General features: G+C 39.2%; 1 protein-coding gene across 2 annotated transcripts in view; it reads right to left on the bottom strand.

The window, feature by feature from the left end:
* PACS1 (phosphofurin acidic cluster sorting protein 1) overlaps window positions 1-24,093 on the bottom strand; it is a 156,757-nt gene that overhangs the window by 124,236 nt on the left and 8,428 nt on the right. Inside the window, exon 1 of one of the 2 annotated variants that reach the window (XM_058689720.1) lies at window positions 21,935-21,957. The exons of the other annotated variant lie outside the window; for it this stretch is intronic. Coding sequence (XP_058545703.1) covers window positions 21,935-21,942 — 8 coding nt within the window. The 5' untranslated portion in view covers window positions 21,943-21,957. Of the gene's footprint in view, window positions 1-21,934; window positions 21,958-24,093 lie in introns of those variants that run through there. 2 annotated transcript variants of the gene reach the window in all.

Below are 24,093 nucleotides of genomic sequence, written 5' to 3'. Positions count from 1 at the left end.
AAAAAAAAAAGAAATGTAGTTTGGTAGAACAAACACAAACACCTATTGGAAACTCATCATATTCTTAGGAGATACAGAGAGAACAATTTTGCACATGGAAAAACTGAGATACAAAGAAAAGACCTATCCATGTTTTCAAAGGCAGTCTGAAAGTTAAATGGGAAGAAAACCAAATGAACTCCAAATGAGTGCAGCCAAAAGGAAATACTGCCTTTCTAAGGCACAGAGGAAAAGCTAGCCAGAATGTGCATCTCAGACCAAGAGGAAAGAAGGGACATGCTCTCAGAAACACACTCTTACCCAACCACTCCTTTCCACCTTGCCTATTCATGTTCTATTTTAAATAAGAGGGGTTTTGTCTAAATGTAAGCCTCAAATCAGGCTCTAACCAAGGATGCTTACAGGCATACTTCCTGCTGGGAAGAATACTGTAACAATTTATGATTGGATAAAGTGAAACAAACACCTATCCATAATACCCATCAACCTTTCCAATGCTGAGATTCAATATGAGCCCCTATTTCTGATTACTGCATTATTTGTGATCTACACTAAAGGTTATATATCTGGACATGGTACAGAGGTAGGGGCAGGCAAAGAAACATGGAAAAATTATTTATTTTAAAATCATTATTGGGGCGCCTGGGTGGCGCAGTCGGTTGAGCGTCCGACTTCAGCCAGGTCACGATCTCGCGGTCCGTGAGTTCGAGCCCCGCGTCGGGCTCTGGGCTGATGGCTCGGAGCCTGGAGCCTGTTTCCGATTCTGTGTCTCCCTCTCTCTCTCTGCCCCTCCCCCGTTCATGCTCTGTCTCTCTCTGTCCCAAAAATAAATAAAAAACGTTGAAAAAAAAAAAAAAATTAAAAAAAAAAAATAAAATAAAATCATTATTGAAAACATGAGGAAACAATAGTATTAAAGAAAATTTTGGAGAGAAAAAAAACACCCCAAAACCCATTGTCTGAAAACAATGATTTCATGTTGGTATTATCTTGCAGTCTTTGTCTATATCCACATATAATTTAGACAGGCAGTGTGCATGTAAGATTTTGACCCATCTAGGGGCGCCTGGGTGGCGCAGTCGGTTAAGCGTCCGACTTCAGCCAGGTCACGATCTCGCGGTCCGTGAGTTCGAGCCCCGCGTCAGGCTCTGGGCTGACGGCTCGGAGCCTGGAGCCTGTTTCCGATTCTGTGTCTCCCTCTCTCTCTGCCCCTCCCCCATTCATGCTCTGTCTCTCTCTCTGTCCCAAAAATAAATAAAAAACGTTGAAAAAAAAATTTAAAAAAAAAAAAAAAAAAAAGATTTTGACCCATCTAAACATGGTTCCACATTTCTAGCGTCTTCGTAGTTACTAGTTTTAATTGCTGCTTACAACTCCATTGTATCAATGAAGCGGTTTTCTAAACTTTGTTGGGAAAAAAGTATAACACATTTACGTTAACAGCATCATTGCCATCTAGACATATCATTCTTATTCTCTCAAAAGGCTCCAAATGTGTCTAGTGCAGAAGAGAAGCAAAAAGACTAAGGCAATAATTATTTATTCAGCAATTATTTACTGAGTGCCTAGCCTACTAAGTATCCAGCATTGATCCAGGCCCTGGGAATAGAGTAGTGAACACAAAAACCACAAAATCTCTAATTTCACGGAGTTTAAGTTCTAGTTGGGGGCGGGGGTGGGAGGAAAAAGACAATAAACAAGGTAACAAACGGAAAAAGAAATTCTTAGAGAAACTTACTTTCTCAAGCTATGGAGTGAATGATAAAGACAGAGCAAAACAAATTCCAAAGCTTCTGATTCACAACTACGGCTGTTCCTAATCTATACATTCAACACAGTCTTCTGACAGTACTAAACCCAGAAACCAGTTTCTTCTAGATCAGGGCTGAGCAAACTTTTCCTATAAAAGCCAGACAGTAAATATTTTGGGGCTTTGAAGGCCATAGGGTCTCTGTTGCAACTACCCAACTGTGTCATTATAGGGTGAAAGCTCTCATAGATAATGTGAAAATGAACGGATGTAGCTGTTGGACAATAAAATTTTACTTAACAAACACCAGCTGAGAATAACACTTGGCCCGCAAGTTCTATATGGCTCATAAGATCCACTCAAACATTGTTAACCAGAAATAGAGAGAAGATACATATGCAATCCTCAGCTGGAAAATTCCATTGAGTTTTCCTCTGCAATGACTCATTTTGTCATTTCCTTTCCACTTCCATTGCCACATCCCCAAATCAGATTTTTATTACCTTTCACTTTATTACCTTTCACTTTCACTTATGTACACCCCCCTGCTTTTGCATATGCTATTCCTTTAACCCACACTCCCTTTCTTCCATTCACCACCTATTAAAATCTTCTCTGTAAAGTCCAGTTCAACTAACTATAAATTCGATAATATCGAGGACTTACTGTTAATTATTTCAGGAAGGATAATAACATTGAGGTTGTGTATTTTTCATAAGTGTTCCTATCTGAGGCACCTGACTAGCTGAGTCACTGGAGTGTGCAACTCTTGATCTCAGGATTGTGTGTTTGAGGCCCATGCTGGGTGTAGAAATTACTTAAAGATTAAAACTTTAAAAAAAATAAAAATAAGTGGTGCTTGGGTGGCTCAGTCAGTTGAGCGTCTGACTTTGGCTCAGGTCATGATCTCCTGGTTCATGAGTCCAAGCCCCACATTGGGCTCTATACTGACAACTCAGAGCCTTGAGTCTACTTCAGATGCTGTCTCCCTCTCTCTCTCCCTCTCCCCCACCTCTGTCTCAAAAATAAACAAAAACATTTTAAATAAATAAACAAATAAATAAATGTGTCCCTGTCTTGGGACACCTGGGTGGCTCTGTCAGTTAAGCATCCACTTAGGCTCAGGATACAATCTCTCGGTTAGGGAGTTCAAGCCCCATGTCAGGCTCTCTGTTGTCAGCACAGAACCTGTTTTGGACCCTCTGTCCCCGCTCTCTCTCAAAACTAAATAAACATTTTTAGGAAAAAAAAAGTGTTGTTGCCTTTTAGAGATATATATAGAAATTGTTATAGAAGAAATGCTGTGATATCTGAGATTTGCTCCAAAATAATGGGGGGTGGGGTGCCAGGGTGGCTCAGTCAGTTAAGCCTCCAACTTCTGCTCAGGTCATGATCTTGCCCTTTGTGAGTTCAAGCCCTGCATTGGGCTCTGTGCTGACAGCTCAGAGCCTGGAGCCTGCTTTGGATTCTGTGTCTTTCTCTGTCTCTCCATCCCTCCCCAACTTGCTCACGGGCACTGTGCGCACACACATGCTCTCTTTCTCTCTCTCACTCTCTCTCAAAAATAAACATTAAAAAAATTCAAAATAATCTAGGGGTGAATCTGGGGGAAGGGAGTGGGGATACAGATGAAACAACCTTGAGCTGTTAATGAAGCTGAGTATTGAGTTCATAGGGATTCACTGCACATTTTCTCTATTTTTCTCTATTTTTAAAATTTTCCATGAAAGAAAGTTGAAAAAATTCCAGTTCAAATGCCAGATTCTACAGAGGAAGTAATGTCTTTTTTCCTGTACTACATGAGCATGTACCTCCATTTATTACTTCTTTCAATCTGCTTTGTACTCCTATTTGCTGTTTATACCAAGACAGTGAGTTCTTTAAGGACAGGTTCATATCACATTCATCTTTGTAACTTTCCCAACATGTTTTACATATAATTGAGATCTTTTATTGTCTGCTGAAGTTTATCTGAAAAAAGACCAAAATCAAAGAGACCAGAAAGAAAAACAATAGCAGGAGCACCTTACACTCCGGATCAAAATTCAATCTGAAAAACTTTTATCATATCTACTGAATCATTTACATAGAGCTCTTGGGCTATCCGTAGCTTTGAACTTTAGTCATCCAAACTACAAGTAGAAAATTGCAATCACTCCCTTCAACATTCCTGGAGCCTGGGGAGAGGGCAGGGAGGGAAAGATTTTTGTTCCTAAAAAGGAGATGGCATTATTCTCTACTACTGACTTCAACACCACTAGTATTTTCTTTTTTTTTTTTATTAAAAAAAATTTTTTTAATATTTCTTTATTTTTGAGAGACAGAGTATGAGTGAGGGAGGGGCAGAGAGAGAGAGAGAGAAAGACACAGAATCTGAAGAGGCTCCAGGCTCTGAGCTGTCAGCACAGACCCCGACGGGGGCTTGAACTCACAAGCCAAAGTCAGATGTTAAACCGACTGAGCCACCCAGGGGCCTCAACACCAGTAGTATTTTCAATCATCATCATCATCATCATCATCATCATCATCATCCCAATGAAATCAGAGTGGTTATCAGGTCAAGAGTTTCAGTGGAATCATGTGTCTGTCCTATTTATTATGCATCCATTACTTAGCTATACTGCAAATCCTCTCTCTAACATAAGAGAGAAAAAATCTTCCTTCAGCCATTCAATGATGCTAATTATCACAAAGAACCTAGGTTGGTTTGATGTGAAAGAGATTAAAGAAGTTCCAATCAGGTAGCTCTGGCTTCAGATTTTAAATGTCCTAAGTGCCTCTGAAAGACTAGCAAATACACACTGCTATATTTAGCAAAAGGTTCTCTCAACCCACATTATATAAAATGAAAATAAAAACTCTGCTTCTGAAAGATGGCCAGCTTTAAAAAAAAACAAAACTTAATGGATAAAATGTGAATACCCAGGATCCTGGCCTGGAATGAAGAAATCTCATTTGCTGGTGGAAGAAATCTCTCCACCACAAACAGCAAACAATGAGCAAGACACCACACTCTTTCAAGTGATCATCTATCCCATAGCTTTGCCTATAAGTTCCAATCCTGCCCATGGACTCATATGCTTACCATGTCTCCAAGTGTCTCCAATTTCCTGATAGGCAATTTTACTATATGCAAAAACACTTATTTCCAAAAAAAAAAAAAAAAAAAAAAAAGCCATCAATGCACCTTCCCATTACCATTTTTCCCCTCCTTGTCTCCTTTGATGGCACATCTGCTTTAAGACTCCAGGAATATTAGGGTGCCCGGGTGGCTCAGTCGGTGAAGCGGCCGACTTCAGCTCAGGTCATGATCTCGCAGTTCATGAGTTCAAGCCCCGTGTTGGGCTCTGTTATGACAGCTCAGAGCCTGGAACCTGCTTCCGATTCTGTGTCTCCCTCTCTCTCTGCCCCTCCCCTGCTCATGCTGTCTCAAAAATAAATAAAAACATTAAAAAAAAAAATTAAGACTCCAGGAATATTGAGTACTCCTCTCTCTTCCTCATTCCTGACCACTTTTTCTTTAAACCTTGTCCCTCTCCATTCCTATTCTTGTTCCTATTCTCTGAGTCTAATCTTTATCCCTTCATAATTAAATAACCAAATCAGAAAACAGAATATGTGCACAGCTATTAAAAAGAATAGAGTAGAACAAAATCTCTTGACTTACAGGCATTTTTACAAGGTGTTCAGTAAGAAAAGCAAGATGCAAAAATCAATTTTAATATAATTCTATTTTTTAATGTTTATTTATTTTTGACAGAGAGAGCAAGAGCGAGCATGTGCGAGGCGGAGGAGAGGCAGAGAGAGGGAGATGGAGAATCCCAAGCAGACTCTGTACTGACAGCAGAGAGCCGAGGCAGGGCTTGAACCCACGAACCATGACATCATGACCTGAGCTGAAGACAGATGCTTAACCGACTGAGCCATCCAGGTGCCCCTATGATTCTATTTTTTAATGTTTATTTTTGAGAGCAAGCGCATGCGCATGCACACGCACCCCAGTGGGGGGAGGGGCAGAGAGAGAGGAGGACAGAGGATCCAAACCGGGCTCTGTGCTGACAACAGCGAGCCCAATGGGGCTCAAACTTACGAACCATGAGATCATGACCTAAGCCAAAGTCGGCCACTTAACTGACTGAGCCACCCAGGCTCCCCAATATGATGCTATTTTTAAAACAATATCCCCAATCCACTATATGATGTGTATATACATTTTTATATTATACAAGAAAAAATATATAGAAGGATGAAGATATGAGTTACATGGTAGGGAGATAATTCAAAATGAGAAAATAAAGAGAAGGGGGAAATGAGGCAAGCAAAAGAGAAAACAACAGACTTCACTAAACAATATATATAGAAAATATGATCCCTTTTATGTATCTGTGTAAAAATATATATATTTATTTTTTAAAGTTTTAAACAAAATGAAAAGTATTAAACAAATTCAAATGTACAAATGAAAAGACCTTCTATTCATTCAGAAAAATATTTTTAAATACTATGCTGATTTTAAAACATGTCTACAGGGCACCTGGCTGGCTTAGTCAGTAGAGCATGCAACTCCTGATCTCAGAGTTGTGAGTTCAAGCCCCATGATGAATGTAGAGATTACTTAAAATTACAAAAATCTTAAAAAAAAAAAAAAAAAGTCTACAAATTATTTGACAGTCCTCTCATGAAAAGGTAGAAACAGGGGCACCTGGGTGGCTCAGTCGTTAAACATCTGACTTGGGCTCAGGTCATGATCTCACAGTTTGTGAGTTCGGGTCTCACATCAGGTGAACTCAAGCCCTGAGTCAGATAAGCCCCACTTCTCTCTCTCTCCACTCTCTCTCTCTGCCCCTCCTGGGATTCTCTCTCTGCTCCTCGCTCACTTGAGCCCTCTCTCTCTCTCTCAAAAAAAATTTTTTTTATTAAAAGAAAGAAAGAAAAAGTAGAAACAAATTCCTCTCCCCTTAAATATGGGGCTGGGCTTAGGCACTTACTTCTAAGAAACAGAATGCAGTGAAAATGATACTGTGTGACTTCATAGGCTAAGTAAGAAAAGGCAACATGGCTTCCACCTGGCTCTCTTTTGTAATGTGTGCCCTTGGAACACAGCCACTATGATGTAAGAAGAAAAAAGCCACATGGAAGGCCACCTATAGATGTTCTAGACACAGCCCTGGCTGAGGTCCCAGCCAACAAGCTAGCATTAGCCACCAGACATGGCAGTGAAAGAGCCTACATATGATTCCAGCTCCCACCCAGCCTTTGAGCCATTCTGCTCCTTGAATGGAGCAGAGAATTCTTGCCAAGCTCTGCCTAAACTGCAGATTTGTGTGCAAAATAACATTGTCCATATTTCAAGTGACTAAGTTTTGGAGTGGCTTTTTTACATAACAATAGATAACAGGAACAAATACTATTCAAGATTTTACAGAGTAAACTAGGTTGCTTCTCACTTTCCACCTCTTTGTCCTAGGAGTCATGTTAAGAAGTTTACCATTTCTCTGTTTTCCTGCTTCCGTCTGCTAGTGTTCAAGGACATAAGGTACTCAAGTGGGGTACATCCATGGCAAATGGAGAAGGCCAGGGTGGTTGAGAGGTCAATTACAATAAGCAAGTAAGTTAATGAATTGAGCAAATTAATAAATATTCTGAGACTAATGAAAGCCAGATTTCTCATTCTTGAAAAAAGGTACTTACAAACATGAAAAGCGGTAAGGCTAGAGAGAAACCCAAGGTATTATATTGAAATTAAAGATATGAGCTTGACAGGCACCTGGTGGGTCAGTCAGCTGAGCATCCAACTCTTGATTTCGGCTCAGGTTGTGATCCCAGGGTCGTGGGATTGAGCCCCACATTGGGCTCCATGTTGAGTGGGGAGCCTGCTTAAGATTCTTTTTCTCTCCCTCTCCCCCCTTTCCCCCTCTGCACATACTCTTTCTCTAATTAAACAAAGAAGTAAATAAGATATTAGTTTGAATGCACGGCTTTTAAAGATATATACAGAAATAGATAAAGAAAGAAATGAGAGAGAGAAAGAGAGAGAGAGAGAGAGAGAGAGCTGTACATACATACCTATATTTCTGGGCTCTGTCTGAAAAGAGCACCTAAAAGCAATGACATCCTAAAGCACTGAGCACAACAAACCGTCAAATGTTGGTTTCTAAATACCATCCTCCATGAAAAGAACCTGGACTCCTTAGAGAAATGGCTGATTCCAGGAATAGGGCAGGGAAAATACAAGATGACCCTGGAACATCCTGTTGTTCTAGAAATCTAGAAGTGTTCAAAGAATGATAAGGACATATAAAAGGGAAACAGCTTGAAAGGGCTCCGGCTGACCAAAACTGGAGTAATCTGAGCATCAAAATAAATAATAATACTAACAAATTACAACTCAATGAATAAATCATAAATCTGAGTCCATACTGAAAGAAAGGTGGGGAGGGGGGAGGGAAGGAATGAGAAAACTCATCTTTACAGCAGAAGGCCAATTTATAAATGCAGAAGGCATAATGGAAACAAACAAAAATCATCACTTGGCAAACATATCATGGCTGCTGATTTAGGGAGGACAGTAATGCTGGTAGCTTGAATTTGATGAGGAATAATATACTGGCATAATCTCAAACTGTCTACACATAAAATACTTGTCAGTTATAAAAAGAAAAACAATGACTTTACAGTGAAGAAAAGCAGAGATAAGTGGCAGCCACCAACATGACCAGATGATCAAGGTTAACATCACTGGTAATGGGATTGCTTAATATCGTGTGTCCCTTGATATGAAGTACTGAGAATATTACACATCATTTCTATGATATTTTTGCCAAGAAATCATGACCTGAGTCTGGTCATGAGGAAATATTAATGGATTCAGCTTGCAGATCATCCTCCTGAATACAGGACTGTTGAGGACAAAAATGACAGTAAAAGACTAAGGGGTTACTGCAGGCTGAAGGACATGGAGTACATGACAATGAAGTCCACTGCATGTTCTGCACTGGGATCCTGGACCAAAATGGAGAAGGAAACATTGTTGGGGCAGCTGGCAAAATGTGAACAGGGCCTGTTGCTAAAGGAGTAGGTTTTTATCAATGTTAATTACCTGACTTAGATATGTAGTAGTTAATTAGGAGTGCCCTTGACTGGGGAAAATACACACAGAAATAGTATGGAATCACAGGACAACACATATGAAACTTGTTCTCAAATGGCTCAGAAAAACCAATTTAGAGAAAGATAGTCTAATAGAGTAAATATGGTAAAATATTAACAGTTTGGGAATCTGGCTGAAGTGAGAGGAATGTGGAAGTTCCTCCCAATCACAGACTGGAAGAAAATAGTACAAGTATATTTCATTTTACTGCGCTTTACAGATAAAATATTTTTTACGAATGTAAGGTTTGTAACAACCCAGTGTCAACCAAGTCTGTCCATACCATTTTCCAAATGTACTTGCTCACTTTCTGTCTCTGTCACATTTTGGTAAGTCTCTCAATATTTCAAGCTCTTTTGTTATTATTATATTTGTTATGGTGATCTGTAATCAGTGATTATGACTTGCTAAAAGCTCAGGTAGTGGTTAGCATTTTTTAGCAATAAAGTATTTTTTTTTAATGTTTATTTATTTTGAGACAGAGAAGGAGTGCACGTGCACACGCGCTCTTGAGCAGGGGAGGGGCAGAGAGAGAGGTAAAGAGAATCCCAAGCAGGCTCTTCACTGTCAGCACAGAGCCCAACACAGTCTCACAAACTGTGAGATCATGACCTGAGCCAAAATCTAAAGTCAGACACTTAACCTGACTGAGCCACTCAAGGCGCCCAGCAATAAAGTATTTCTAAATCGAGGTATTTACATTGTTTTTTAGACCTAATGCTATTGCACACTTAATAGACTATGAACACAACTTTAACATCTATTGGGAAACCAAAAAATTCATCTGACTCCCTTTCTTGCAATATTTGTATCAGTGGGGTGGTCTGGAACTAAATCCACAATATCTCTGAGATATGCCTGTGTATATCAGATGCACACACATGCATGCACACACACTCACATATACACACACGTATCTGAAAGGACCTGATCTGTAAGATATAAATAACTGCTACAAATAAATTATTAAAAGACAAACATACCAATTTATAAAACAGGGAAGATTTAAACAGATTTCTCACAGAAAAGGTATCTATCCAAATGGCCAGTCAGTAGGTACTCAATGTCATATTAAAGAAAGGCAAATTAGGGGTGCCTGGGTGGCTCAGTCGGTTAAGAATCCAACTCCTGGTTTTGGTTCAGCTCATGATCTCGCAGTTTGGGAGTTCAAGCCCTGTATTAGGTTCCATGATGACAGTGCAGAGCCTGCTTGGGATTCTCTCTCTCTCTCTCTCTCTCTCTCTCTCTCTCTCTCTCCTCTCTCTCTGCCCCTTCCCTGCTCATGCATGTGTTCTCTCTCTAAAAACAAAAAACTTAAAAATAAAAAAGAGAAATGCAAATTAAATGAGAGGGAGTTACCATTTCGCACCCATGACCATGGCTAATTAAAAAGACTGACAGGGGCGCCTGGGTGGCGCAGTCGGTTAAGCGTCCGACTTCGGCCAGGTCACGATCTCGCGGTCCGTGAGTTCGAGCCCCGCGTCAGGCTCTGGGCCGACGGCTCGGAGCCTGGAGCCTGTTTCTGATTCTGTGTCTCCCTCTCTCTCTGCCCCTCCCCCATTCATGCTCTGTCTCTCTCTGTCCCAAAAATAAATTAAAAAAACGTTGAAAAAAAAAATTTAAAAAAATAAATAAATAAAAAGACTGACAAAACTTGGGGTGCCCGGGTGGCTCAGTCAGTTGAGCACCGACTTGGGCTCAGGTCATGATCTCACGGTTCGTGAGTTCGAGCCCCACGTCAGGTTCTGTGCTGACAGCTCAGAGTCTGGAGGCTGCTTCCGATTCTGTGTATCCGTCTCTCTCTGCCCTTCCCGTGCTCGTGTTCTGTCTCTCAAAAATAAATAAACATTTAAAAAAAATTTTTTTAAAGACTGACAAACTAAATGCTAGTAGGGATGTGGAGCAATGGGAGCTTTCATACATTACTAGTCTTAGTTATCTACTGCTGTGTAATAACAGTGCCACGAACTTAGCAGCTTAAAACAACAGGCATTTATTATCTCACAGTTTCAATGGGTTAGAAGTCCAAGCATAGTTTAAGTGGGTCCTCAATAAGATTTCAACCAAGCTGTTGGCTGGGCCTATGGTCTCAAGAGAGGCTTGAGTTTCCAAGCTCACATGGATATTGGCAGCATTCAGTTCTTTGTGGGCTACTGGACTGAGGACCATGCGTTTTTGCTGACTGTGAACTTGAAGCTACCCTCAGCTCCCTGCCATACGGCCCTCTCCATAGGTAGCTCACAACATGGCAACTTGCTTCTTCAAAGCTGGCAAGGAGAGAGTGTCCTCACAATATAGCCATTACAATCTGATGTAACATTATCACATACACATAACGATGTATATCTTGTCACTCTTGTCATAGCCTATTAGAAAGGAACAAGTCCCACCCATATTCAAGGGGAGGGAATTACATTAGGCATAAATGCCAAGAGACAGGGGCATGGGGGCCACCTTAGAATCTGTCTGCCACACCAAGTAGGAATGTAAACTAACACAATGACTTTTGGTAAAATGGCAGTTTCTTATAAAGTTAAACAAATAGCTACACTAAGACCTACCATTTTACTCCTACATATCTACCCACAAAGAAATGAAAATATATGCCCATATAAAGACTTGTACAAGAAAACTCATAGCAGTTGTATTCATAAAAGCCAAAAACTGTAAACAACCTCTGTGTCCATCAACAGAAAAATATATAAACAAATTGTAGTCTTTTTTTCAATGAAATACTACTTGGCAACAAAAAAGAATGAACTACTAACACACACGACATGGATGAATCTGACAAAAGAAGGTCAACACAAGAACACATCCTACTGTATATGATTCCATTTATATGAGGTTCAAGAACATACCAACTAATCTCTGGTGATATAAACCAGAACAGTTACTGCCTATGAGAGGTGGGGACTGACTGCAAGTAATCAGTATGTTCTATATATTGATTCAAGTATTGATTATATAAATGTTTATATTTTTCAAAACTCACCAAGGTATAAACTCAAGATCTGTGCATTTTACTGCACTTAAATTTACTTCTAAAAAAGAAATACTCATGTACATATTAATAGAAAAGAGAGTTTAGCATGGTAATTAAAAGAACAGATTCTGAGGCTGCACTGCCAAGGTTTAGACTCTGGCTATGTTACTTTCTTGGGCAAGTTACCTAACCTCTCTACCTATTTGATAATTAAATGAGTTAACACACACAGCAATTAGAACAGCACCTAGTATGTATCAGGCACTCAATGTTAGCTATGATTAAACAAAACAAAAAAAAAAACACAATTATTAATGTTAGGAAAAATTAAAAGTTGGCCGGGAAAGGAAAATCACAGTTTACTACATGACTGAACAGTGACTTGCCTTTCTATTGTCATAATAATAAAAACAAAAATTACACTTTTATTGGGAGAATGTGGTGATGGTGGCAATCTTCCACATATGGAATTCACCATAAAAAAAGACTGTCTCAGAAACAAGCCTTGTAGAACTACTTGACTCTCCAAAATATATGTATAACACTGATTAAAAATAAATACAACAAGGAAAAAAGACTATTAGGGGGAAGTGGACTATTAAAATATAAAACCAGGCTGGGGTGCCTGGATGGCTCACTCAGTTAAGCATCTGACTCTTGATTTCGGCTTAGGTCTTGATCTCACAGCTGACATCATGGAGCCTGCTTGGAATTCTGTCTCTCCCTCTCTTCCTGCCCCTCTCACATACACGCATGTGTGCGCACACATTCTCTCTCTCTCTTAAATAAACTTAAAAAAATTAATAAAACCAGGTAGGAAGGGGTATCTGGGTGGTCTATCGGTTAGGCATCCAACTCTTGGCTTCAGCTGAGGTCATGATGTTGTGGTTTCGCGAGTTCAAACCCCACCACATCAGGCTCTGCATCGGCAGCATGAAGCCTGCTTGGGATCCTCACTCTCCCTCTCTCTCTGTCTCTCCACCACTTGATCTGTGTCTGTCTCTCTCAAAATATATAAACTAAACTAAACTAAAATAAAATAAAATATAACAAAACAGGAAAATAATCAAGTACTGACACTCAAATGAAACCAAAACACAACTAAAAGAAGCATCTAACTGTATAAGAAGTCTAGGGGCACCTGGGTGGCTCAGTCTGTTAAGTGTCCGACTTTGGCACAGGTCATGATCTCAACAATTTGTGGGTTCGAGCCCCACATGCTGACAGCACAGAGCCTGGAGCCTGCTTCAGATTGTCTCCCTCTCTCTGCCCCTCCCTGCCCCCCCTCCGGCACTCTTTCTCTCTCTCAAAAATAAATAAACATTTAAAAGAAGAAGAAGAAGAAGAAGAAGAAGAAGAAGAAGAAGCAGCAGCAGCAGCAGCAGCAGCAGCAGCAGCAGCAGCAGCTGCAGTCTAGAGAGAATATTAACCATGGGAGAAACATACTGAAATTCAGTATCATTTGAGTATTATGTATATTCCATACTAAAATCGCAGAGATAGTATTCTTCCTCTCTCACAACTACATTTCAAGGTCTTATCACCTTTTTATTCAGTAGTAGGCCAGGCATTTCTCAATCCACTGGCTAGAAAACCATATAGAGAATTAATATGAATAAGGATTTAATTATAATAATGTATCACCTATATTCACATGGAAACTTTCACTGAGGAACATAAAACTTGCGTTGATTTTACCATAATCTTCAAAGCATTTCTAAGCAGTAAGATCATGAAGGAAATGGAAAGTGAGTGGTTTGCCTACTTTCATTCTGAAAACCAAAATTAAGATATAGGAATCACAACAGAGTAGTGATCTTTTTACCTTCCTATAAACACACAAGCTTTTAGAAAACAGACACCACTTTCCACCAACTTATTGCTATAGTGACCATGCGAGAAGAACCCCAGTGGAGCAGATCCAGCCTATTTAAGAGGCTTCACCTTGGTGACTGTGCTAACTGTCCCAAACTCACAAATCAACATCAATGGGATTTCTCTTGTACTCTAAGACAAACTGTCTCATCTGTTCTTCCCAACAATCTTGAATAGTCAGCTAGGCAGCTATTTTATTTCTTTCCATTCTAATGAGAAGATTGAAGATTAAAAGGTAACTTAATCCCAAATCACAGAGTTTTCATTAAAGGAAGACTTAATTCTTCTGGCTCCAAATCCAGTGTTCAATCCACTCTACCAGTATATTTATGCAAACAGAAGTTTGTGAAGATGAATCATTTGCTAATTTTTAAAGTCTAGATTATAGATGGCAACATTTGAAACTACTGGCTTGGGGCACCTGGATGGCTCAGCCAGTTAAATATCTGACTTTGGCTCAAGTCATGATCTCACAGTTCCTGAGTTCAAGCCCTGCGTTGGTCTCTGTGCTGACAGCCTGTCAGCATAGAGCCCACTTTGGATCCTCTTTCCCCCTCTCTTTGCCCCTCCCCTACTTGTACTGTCTCCAAAATAAATAAATATTTAAAAAAAGAAAAGAAAAGAAACTGTTCGCTTAGGTCTCTTCCTAAACAAACAAAAGGTCAACATATTTGAGGACATTCAAGCACTTACATTTATGGGCTATGATAACTGTAATAAACACAAAATGTTTTAATAAGTGAGCCTTGAGATGCCTGGGTGGGTCAGTAGGTTAAGCATCTGACTTAGGCTCAGATCATGATCTCATGGTTTAGGAGTTTGAGCCCCACATCAGGCCCTGTGCAGACAGCTTAGAGCCTGGAGCCTACTTCGGATTCTGTATCTCCCTTTCTCCATGCCCTCGTCCACTTGCACTCTGTCTCTCTCAAAAGCAAATAAACATCAAAAAAATTTTTTTTTAAGTGAGCCTTAATATAGTAATGATGGTAGTAATGCCTCTAAGGTGCTTTCCGGATTGTCACAATGATTGGGAACTTTACTGACATTTAATGGTGGAAAAACCAAGAATGCCAGACATCCTACAACCCATAATCCCTGTGAGTCTTGCACAACTAAGATATGACTACCTTCTACATGTTTCCAACATTCATGTAAGTGAAAGCATTCCACCTAAAGGGAGAACCAGGTTTCAGAGTGCCTAAAGCTTATTTCATTTGAAGGGTCCTGTATAAGAAAAAGCATACAAGTTCACAATTACAAAATTAGGTCTAGAATTTTAAAATACCAAATATGTAGGACTACATCTAAAGAAAGATGTACAATATTTCTATACAAATAAGTGCAGAATCAATTAAAGAAGATCTAAGTAAATGGAGGGACATATATCCATTAATTGAAAGACTCAGTATTTTAAGGATTTCAACTCTCTCCAAATTAATCCACAGATTCAGAGCAATCCTAATACAATTCTCAAAAACAAAGGAAATTGAAAAGCTGGGTCTAAAATTTCTAAGGAAATGCAACAGAGCAAAGACTAGTCAAGGCAATCATGAACACACAGCTGGAAAACTTATACCACCAGGTAACAGGCCTATTATAAAGATATAGTAATAGAGACATGGAACATTAGTGTAAGCATGGACAGATTCACCAATATACAAAACAGAAAGTCTAAAATAGACCCACATGTAAAACATCATGTGATTTACAATGCAGAGCAGTGGAAAAAAGATAATCTTTTTAAATAAATGATGCAGGGAGGGTGGGGGTGCCTGGGTGGCTCATTCAGTTAAGCATGCAACTCTTGATTTCAATGTAGGTGATGATCTCACGGTTCATGAGCTTGAGCCCTGCATTGGGCTCCATACTGACACTGCGGAGCCTGCTTGGGATTCCCTGTCTCCCTCTCTCTCTGCCCCTCCCCTTCTCAGTCTTTACTTCTCTCTTTCTCAAAATAAATAAACATTTTTAAAAAGTCATAAAAAAATAAATGATTCAGGGGCGCCTGGGTGGCTCAGTCAGTTGAACGTTTGACGTCGGCTCAGGTCATGGTCTCACAGTTCATGAGTTCGAGTCCCGCTCTGGGCTCTGTGCTGACAACTCAGGGCCTGGAGCCTGCTTCAGATTCTGTGTCCCCTCTCTCTGCCCCTCCTACATTCACGCTCTGTCTCTGGTCTCTCTCAAATAAACATTTAAAAAAAATTGTTTTAAATAAATGTTGCAGGGTTAACTGAATATCCATATGGAGGAAAATATATCTTAACCCTTACTCACACCACACACAAATATCATTTCCATATGGACTGTAAATTTAACTGTAAAAAGTAAAACAATACAGCTCTTAAAAGAAAGCATCAGTGGGGCGCCTGGGTGGCTCTGTCGGTTAAGCATCCGACTTCGGCTCAGGTCATGATCTCGCGGTCCGTGAGTTCGAGCCCCGCGTCGGGCTCTGTGCTGACAGCTCAGAGCCTGGAGCCTGTTTCGGATTCTGTGTCTCCCTCTCTCTGTGGCCCTCCACCATTCATGCTCTGTCTCTCTCTGTCTCAAAAATAAATAAACGTTAAAAAAAAAAAATTTTAAAAGAAAGCATCAGTGAACACCTTTATGATACTGAAGTAGGCTAAGATTTCTTAAAGAGGACATAAAAGGCACTAAATGTAACTGGGAAAATTGATAAATTGGACTAAATTAAGATTAATAATTTCTGTTCATCAAAAGACACCACTGGGGTGCCTGGGTGGCTCAGTCAGTTAAGCATCTGACTCTTGATTTCAGCTCAGGTCTTGATCTCAGGGTCGTGAATTCAAGCCATGCATTGGGTTCCACACCGGTGTGGCACCTACTTAAAAAAAATGAAGTGAAAGTGCGTCTGGGTGGCCCAGTTGGTTAAGTGTCTAACTTGATTTTGGCTCAGAACATGGTCTCACAGTTTGTGAGATCAAACCCCACATCAGCCTCTGCACTGACAGCATGGAGCCTGCTTGGGATTCTCTCCCATCTCTCTCTGCCCCTCCCCTGTTCATGCTCTCCTTCTCTCTCTCTCTCCCTCCCTCCCTCACTCCCTCCCTCCCTCTCTCTCTCTCTCTCTCTCTCAAAATAAATAAACACTAAAAGAAAATGAAGTGGAAAAAAAATTAAGTGAAAGACACCATTAAAAGAGTAAAAAGGCTAAATAAATAAATAGGCAATCTATGGGGGTATAAGCAGATATTTGTAAGAAAAAGAACTGTAAGGCAATAAGATACAGAGACAACCCAATAGCAAAATGGGCAAACAACCTTAATAGACAATTCATAAAAGAGAATATCCAGATAGCTAATAAGCTTATGAAAAAGTATTCAACATCTTGAGGGAAATGCAAATTAAAAACACTGGAGAAACCATTTTACCCCTAACCAGAAGGATTAAAACAAAAAAGACAAAGAACACCACGTTTTGGTGGAGATGTGGTACAACCGGAACTCTCATATTGCTAAGCCGACCATACACATACCCCATGATCTGGCAATTCCACTCCTGCTTATATACTCAAAGGAAAGGAAATGAAATACATGAGAGTGCTTATATCAACCAATAAACATGTATAAGCATGTTCACAGCAGCACTATCCATACATCATCACCTCAAACTGGAAATTTTCCATGACCATTACCACAGAATGGTTAAATAACCTGTGATATATTCACACAGGGAACACTACACAACGAGAATACATGAACTGCAACTACATGCAACACTGTGGATGAATCACACAAACATCGTGCTGAACAAAGTCAGATACGAGAGTGTACACATATGAAGTACAAAGGCAGGCAAAACTTGCCTTACACTGCTATAAGCTAGGATACTTGTCATTTTTGGTAGGGGGAGAGGTAGTGATTAGAAGCGGGCAAGGCAATGTTTTGGGTTGTTGGCAATGTTCTGTTTCCCGATGTGGATGCTAATTATGTGGGTATGTCCAGTGTGTAAAAATTCATTAACTGTACTTATTATGTATACTTTTCTAAGTATAGATTATACTTCAATAAAAGGTTGTATTTTTTTAAATTTGGTATAGGGCCATGAGGTAACCTGTGCACATGAAAAGCCTTAAAGCTTAAGCTTCATTAGATTCATAACAAATTCGCCTTTGGTCCCACCAGACATATATGTATATATATGTAAATAATTATCTTATAATGACCTAAGTCTGTATCTAAATAGATTTTGCACAGAAATTTCAGTTTTTTCATCATTTAATATATAAGGAACTTTCCAGGAATGTAACTACTATGTGGATACAGGAAGGGCTGTATATTGTTTTGTTCAGAACTTTATGAAGATTTATTCAGAATTCTAGAAAATCCTATCACCAATGGCATTGCCACATATTATCTGAGTCACCCACGCAATACACCTGTATCAGTCTCTATTTATAGGTGTCATATTTACAGAGGAAAAACTATGTGCACCTGCAAGCACCTGACAGCTATGGTTTCTGACGTGCCATGCCATTTACAAATGTCTTCTGAGAATTCACATATAGAAATACAGATTGTATTACAAAGAGCCTTCCTTTTATCTTTCCTTCATACTGCAGTTAAGATATCGTAGACATGTTGGTAAGCTTTATTATCCAGGAATTTCATTTCAGGATAGAAAAAGGGCCATAAGTTCTAATTCCTGAGTTTAGTATCTGCTCTTGTACATGACTCACATTATCCAAATCACAAGTTAAGTAATATACTTACCTAAAATGTCAAAAAAAAAAAAAAAAGGGGGTGCCCAGGTGCCACTCCAAAAGCAGTTACTTAAATATATCTATCATAAATTTGATCTAGACATGGTAAACAGAATAAAAGGGAAATAAGAGTTCAAACTACAAGATCTAACCAAGCTTCTTTCCTTTTAAATCAGTAAGATCCAGTTTGGCATTCACAAGCAAAGGACTCCATTATTTTCCTGTTCTCTTTTAAAAATAGCTCCACCTTCAAGATTATACAAATTAGATCATTCTGCAGCAGGATTCCTCCTTACAGAGCAGCTCCCAGGAAGCACAGACAGGCTGTCTGCTGTTGAGCATTACTCATTAAAAAAAACAAAAAACAAAAAACAAAAACATATTTTTGACTTTTCAGCTTCACTGGGTTAGTGACAAAGAACATGTGCTATAGGTATCAATAGCTTCTGCAACAGATCTCCCTCATTAAAACCCATCAAATAAATAAGGATCACAGAGGAGATACCACACCAAGCAAGCATGACAGCAGAAAAATCAGGGATGTTGAGACTCAGCTGCTCCATCATAGCTTCATCATGGCCTAAGCACTAAAAGAAATTAATCTAACTTATTAACACAATCAGTTGCCAGTCTATCGGTTATTCCATCACCCAGTAAATTCCCAAGGAAATTTATTTCCAATTAATTGCAAATGGCAAAAGTAGAAACAGGGGCGCCTGGGTGACTCGGCCGGTTGAGCGTCCGACTTTGTCTCAGGTCATGATCTCACCGCTTGTGGGTTTGAGCCCCGCATTGGGCTCTGCTGATAGCTCAGAGACTGGAGCCTGCTTCGGATTCTGTGTCCTGCTCTCTCCCTGTCCCTCCCTCACTCATGCTCTGTCTCTCTCTCTCTCTCTCTCTCTCAAGAATAAATAAAACATTAAAAAAACAATTTTTAAAAAAGTAGAAACAAACTCCCTCAAGAACCTTGACGAGTTCAGTTATACAGATCTCATTCTTATATAATGTCACTTAAGCAAGATAAAGTGGTGACAATAATAGTACATTTTTTTATAAAAATCAGAAAACCAACACAAGTTAATGAAATTTTCAAGTCATCTTTGAATCCTTTTGCTCCATCATACCCCAAATCCAACCCATAAGCAAATCCTTTAGGCTTGAAAATATACCTAGAATCTGATGAATTCTCTTTTCCTCCACCTCTACCAACCTGTTCCAAGCCAATATTAGCTCCCACGACATCATCACAACACCTCTACCTAGACTCCCTGCTTTCACCCTACCCTTCTTTATAGGCTATTCTATACACAGTGGTCAGTGGGTATTTTAATATGAAAGTCATTATCATGCCTCTTCTGTGGCTCAAAACCTCTAATGGCTTCCCATCTCACTCAAAGTCAAAGCTAAGTCTTACAATGGTCTATAAGATCTGGGTCCCTTTTGCTTACTCACTCCTCTTTCATTTGGCCTCTTGGATGTTTCTGGAACCTACCAGTTCTTGCTGTCCCCTCTACTGGCTTGCTTAAATGTGTGCTCCACAAGGACTGTTCCCCCTCTCTGAGATCTTTTAGAACACCTTATTTAAAACTAACTCTCTCTCTGCCCCATTTAACCCCCTTTCCTACCTTACTTTTCCCCACCAGACATACCCTATCATTTGCTCATTCATCTGCTTATGGTCTGTTGCCCACCTAGAGGGTAAACCCCACAAGAGCTGAGATTGTGTCTCTTTTATTAACTGTTCTCTCCTCAGTGTCTGAAATAGTGACCAGCATATGATGTATACTCGACAGTTATTTGCTGACTAAATGACTATTAGGTAGAGGAAGAGTTAAAGAGACTTATCCAAATCCACATGATGAAGTAAAGCCAAATAAGAAACCAAATTCTAAAGTCAAAACATTTTTGGCATATGGTTTTAAACAGATTATAGCAATTTGCTAACTTTCCTACAGTGATAAGAATAGGAGGAAATACCTGAATGAGCATCAAACAAAACAAAGCAAAGCAAAACAAAACAAAACCCAAAGAGAGCCATCATTCCAAACATTTTTCTAAAAATGTTATCTTAAATGGACTCAAATAAGATGAAGCCTCACCAACTGAGACATGCATTCATTCATCAGTGAGGCTGCCTGAGAACGAGGCCCTTGCTGAACTTAAGTAAACATATCACTTGGCCTAAGTCCAAAGCATGCCAAACGAATTTTATGACAAATCTTAGTTTAGGAGATCATGTCCCATTTCAAGCCCAAATTCACCCCCACAATGAAATGATAATTTCCTTTTTCTCCATGGAGAGAAAAAGCTCACCAAAAAAATTAATGGGTAATATTTAATAGTATTATAGCTATCCTTTTTTTTATAAGTTTTTTTAAAGGAAAGATAGAGGGGATTATCTACAAGTAATAAAAACAAAGCGATAATGATAATTGCATACAGTTAATGAACACTTCTCCCCATTAAAGACAAGGGCATAAACAATTTATTGCACATTTTGGTGACAGAGAGGAAATACAATTAAATCCATTAATAGCTACAAGAGTTTTTATGTTCCCAAAGGACCTTGGTTTCCAGAGTTGCTTATTCACTTTCATCCACAGCAAAAATGGTGTATGGCAGAGACGACAAATTCTGTAGACTACTTTCCACATACTTAAGTTTTGAGGAGACAATTTTATTAAACAATAAAACAAAACAAACAAACAAAAACCTACTTGTGGGGCATCTGGGTGGCTCACTCAGTTAAGCATCCAACTCTTGACTTCAGCTTAGGTCATGATTTCATGGTTCAGGAGTTCAAGCCCTGTGTCAGGCTGTGCTGACAGCACGGGGGCCTTCTCTCTCTCAATAACTAATTAAATAAATAAATAAACACACTTTTAAAAAACCTACTTGTAGGGGTGCCTGGGTGGCTCAGTCGGTTAAGCGTCCGACTTCGGCTCAGGTCATGATCTCACAGTCGGTGAGTTTGAGCCCCACGTAGGGCTCAGTGCTGACATCTCAGAGCCTGGAGCCTGTTTCAGATTCTGTGACTCCCTCTCTCTCTGACCGCCCCCCTCCCCCCCCTCCGTTCATGCTCTGTCTCTCAAATAAATAAATGTTAAAAAAAATTTTTTTTTAATAAAAATAAAAAAAATTAAAAAACCTACTTGTGAAGACAATGTAAAAGATGACTAATGTATCTATCACAGTCTATCACAGGTCAACAAATATTATATCATCAAATTCATAGTTTCACTGACATTACCCAAAGATGGTATGATTTCTATGAATATAAATGCTCAAACATTTTACAAACATTTTGTTTCTCTTCATAACAAATCAGCAAGGCAAAAAAAAAAAAAAAAAAAAAAAAAGTGTATTCACTTTTAAAAAACGAGAAAAAAAGTGACTTGCCTAGATGTAATCAAAACAAATTTAACCAAGCAATAGATATAGGGCTTTACTTACCAATTCATAATTCTCCAACCAAACGCAAAATTTGACTTGTATCTCGAACTGCATCTTCAAAAGGGTTTTTGACTCCTTAAGACTTTAGAAGATTAACCCTCTACCCTAACTCACCAGCAATCCCATCCTTGGAGTACAACCCAGACGAAGAAGTAGGTAAAATGTTTCTTTCTAGCCCTAAAACACTCCGGCTGTGAATCTCCCGTATTCAAATGATACTGTCCATTCCTCTTAGCCTTCATAATACAGAGCCATTCACTCCTAACATATTTGATTGTCTGGTTTTTAGCCCATGGTCTAATCAAAGCAGTAAAGCAGAAAGAAGGCATATTGAAGCAATGGGGGAAATAAAACAAAAACAAAACTAAAAAAGCAAACACATTAGTTTAAAAATATGCAACACATACCAGTCTACACTCTTCAGCTCAAGCCCTGTTGTTAACCATGAGGATCTCATTCATCATGATGATCCACATTTGAAAAGAAGTTAATCTGTGTTTTACATACTCTTAAGGAAGAACAGAAACATGTTAATATATTTGTAGATTTCCAACTAAAATGAGACAGTAGAGTCTTGGTACTTATTAAAGGAGAGAATTAACACACACACACACACACACACACACAAATCCAAATGTTTCATGACAGGCCTTAAATGTATTATCAGGTTTCTCCTGTAAGAGTAGAATAGAATTTTTCTATAGTTTGAGACATAAAAAAGAAAGCTTAAAGAGACAAGAGAAAAAATATCAACCCCATTTAAATCCTCATTTTCTTAGGAGTCACTTAGCTTTTATTGGTAATAAATGACTAGCTGTAAACCGGTTTAGTTGCTCTTCTGGCTGCCAAACCAGAGCTAAAGAAGTCAGCAGGTAGAATAGGGAAGCTGTCAAGTCAAATTGGCTCAAAACAAAGTTGTGGTTTGCAGGCGGGGCCTGCACCATCTCTTCCGTTCATATAAGCTGGCAGGATGTAGAAACAGGATCCTGATCCAGCCACTGCTTCAGAGAACCAAAATATTTTGTTTTGACTTTCTAGACTATTAAGCTTGGGGTTTGGCAGGATCTGTGTCTAAAGTGAATCCAACACCTTATGATAGTCCCACTGAGGAAATCGTAATATCAACAAAGTTGCCCTGACTGCAGAAAGAAAGCAGACTTTGGAGGGGTACTGGGGAGAGACCAGAGAAGTTGGACTGGCAATAAAGATAGCAATAGTAATAGTAGTAACAGCTATTATTTTTAAGTGTTTTCTATGTGCTATGTAAGCATTTACTTGTATTAATATCATTTAATCCTCATAATTAATGAGGGGTAGGGACATTAGGCCTATTTTGCAAATGAGAAAATTAAAGCATTAGAGAGGTTAAATAATTTGCCCAAATCACTAAATGGTAAAGGATAGAATCGGGATTAAAATCCTGGCTAACTGGCTCCAGAACTGGCACTTATAGCCATTGTGGTATTAAATTTCTTACTATCTATGATTTGGTAATAGAGCAGCATTCTGTAATTCTAATATGACAAAATATAAACATTAAATATTATTTGTCAACTATGAGAACCAGCCAGGGCTCGGGGAACACCAAGTTTAAACAGAGAAATCGTTCTGGTGTCAGATAATCATAAATCATGAGACAAATCCCAGCTCCACCTACCTCTAAACTGTGTAGCCTTACAAAATGCCTTCACCTCACTGGGCCTTGATTTTCCTTTCTGGGAAAGGGATCTCAGTACCTGCCTCTGATGGTTATTGTGACACGTAGTAAATGCTCAATTAGTTAGGTTTATTTCATTCAGGCATCAGCTAAAACATGGCTTCCCCAGAGGCCTTCTCTGACCGCCCTATCCAAAAGTGCCCTTCTGCCAACATTCTCAATTCCCTCACTATGCTTTATTTTTCATTGTGGTACTCACTCATTACCTATTTATTATAAATATATTGGTTTATTATCTTTCTCCCTCCACCACAATGTATACTCTAGGAGAGAGTTAATTTTGTCAACTTGTTTGCTACTTCTTCCTCAGCACCTATAGCAGTGCTTGGCACATAGAAATATTCAGTAAGTATTTGCTGAATGAAAGAACTGTGTATAACAGATTTTCATTCAATAAACATTATAAATAAAAAGGTACTGTTTATGTGACAAATGTACTTAT

This window comes from Neofelis nebulosa, chromosome 10 (genome assembly GCF_028018385.1).
Source record: "Neofelis nebulosa isolate mNeoNeb1 chromosome 10, mNeoNeb1.pri, whole genome shotgun sequence".
Classification (NCBI taxonomy): Eukaryota; Metazoa; Chordata; class Mammalia; order Carnivora; family Felidae; genus Neofelis; species Neofelis nebulosa.
This window is presented reverse-complemented; position numbering and strand designations above follow the sequence as displayed.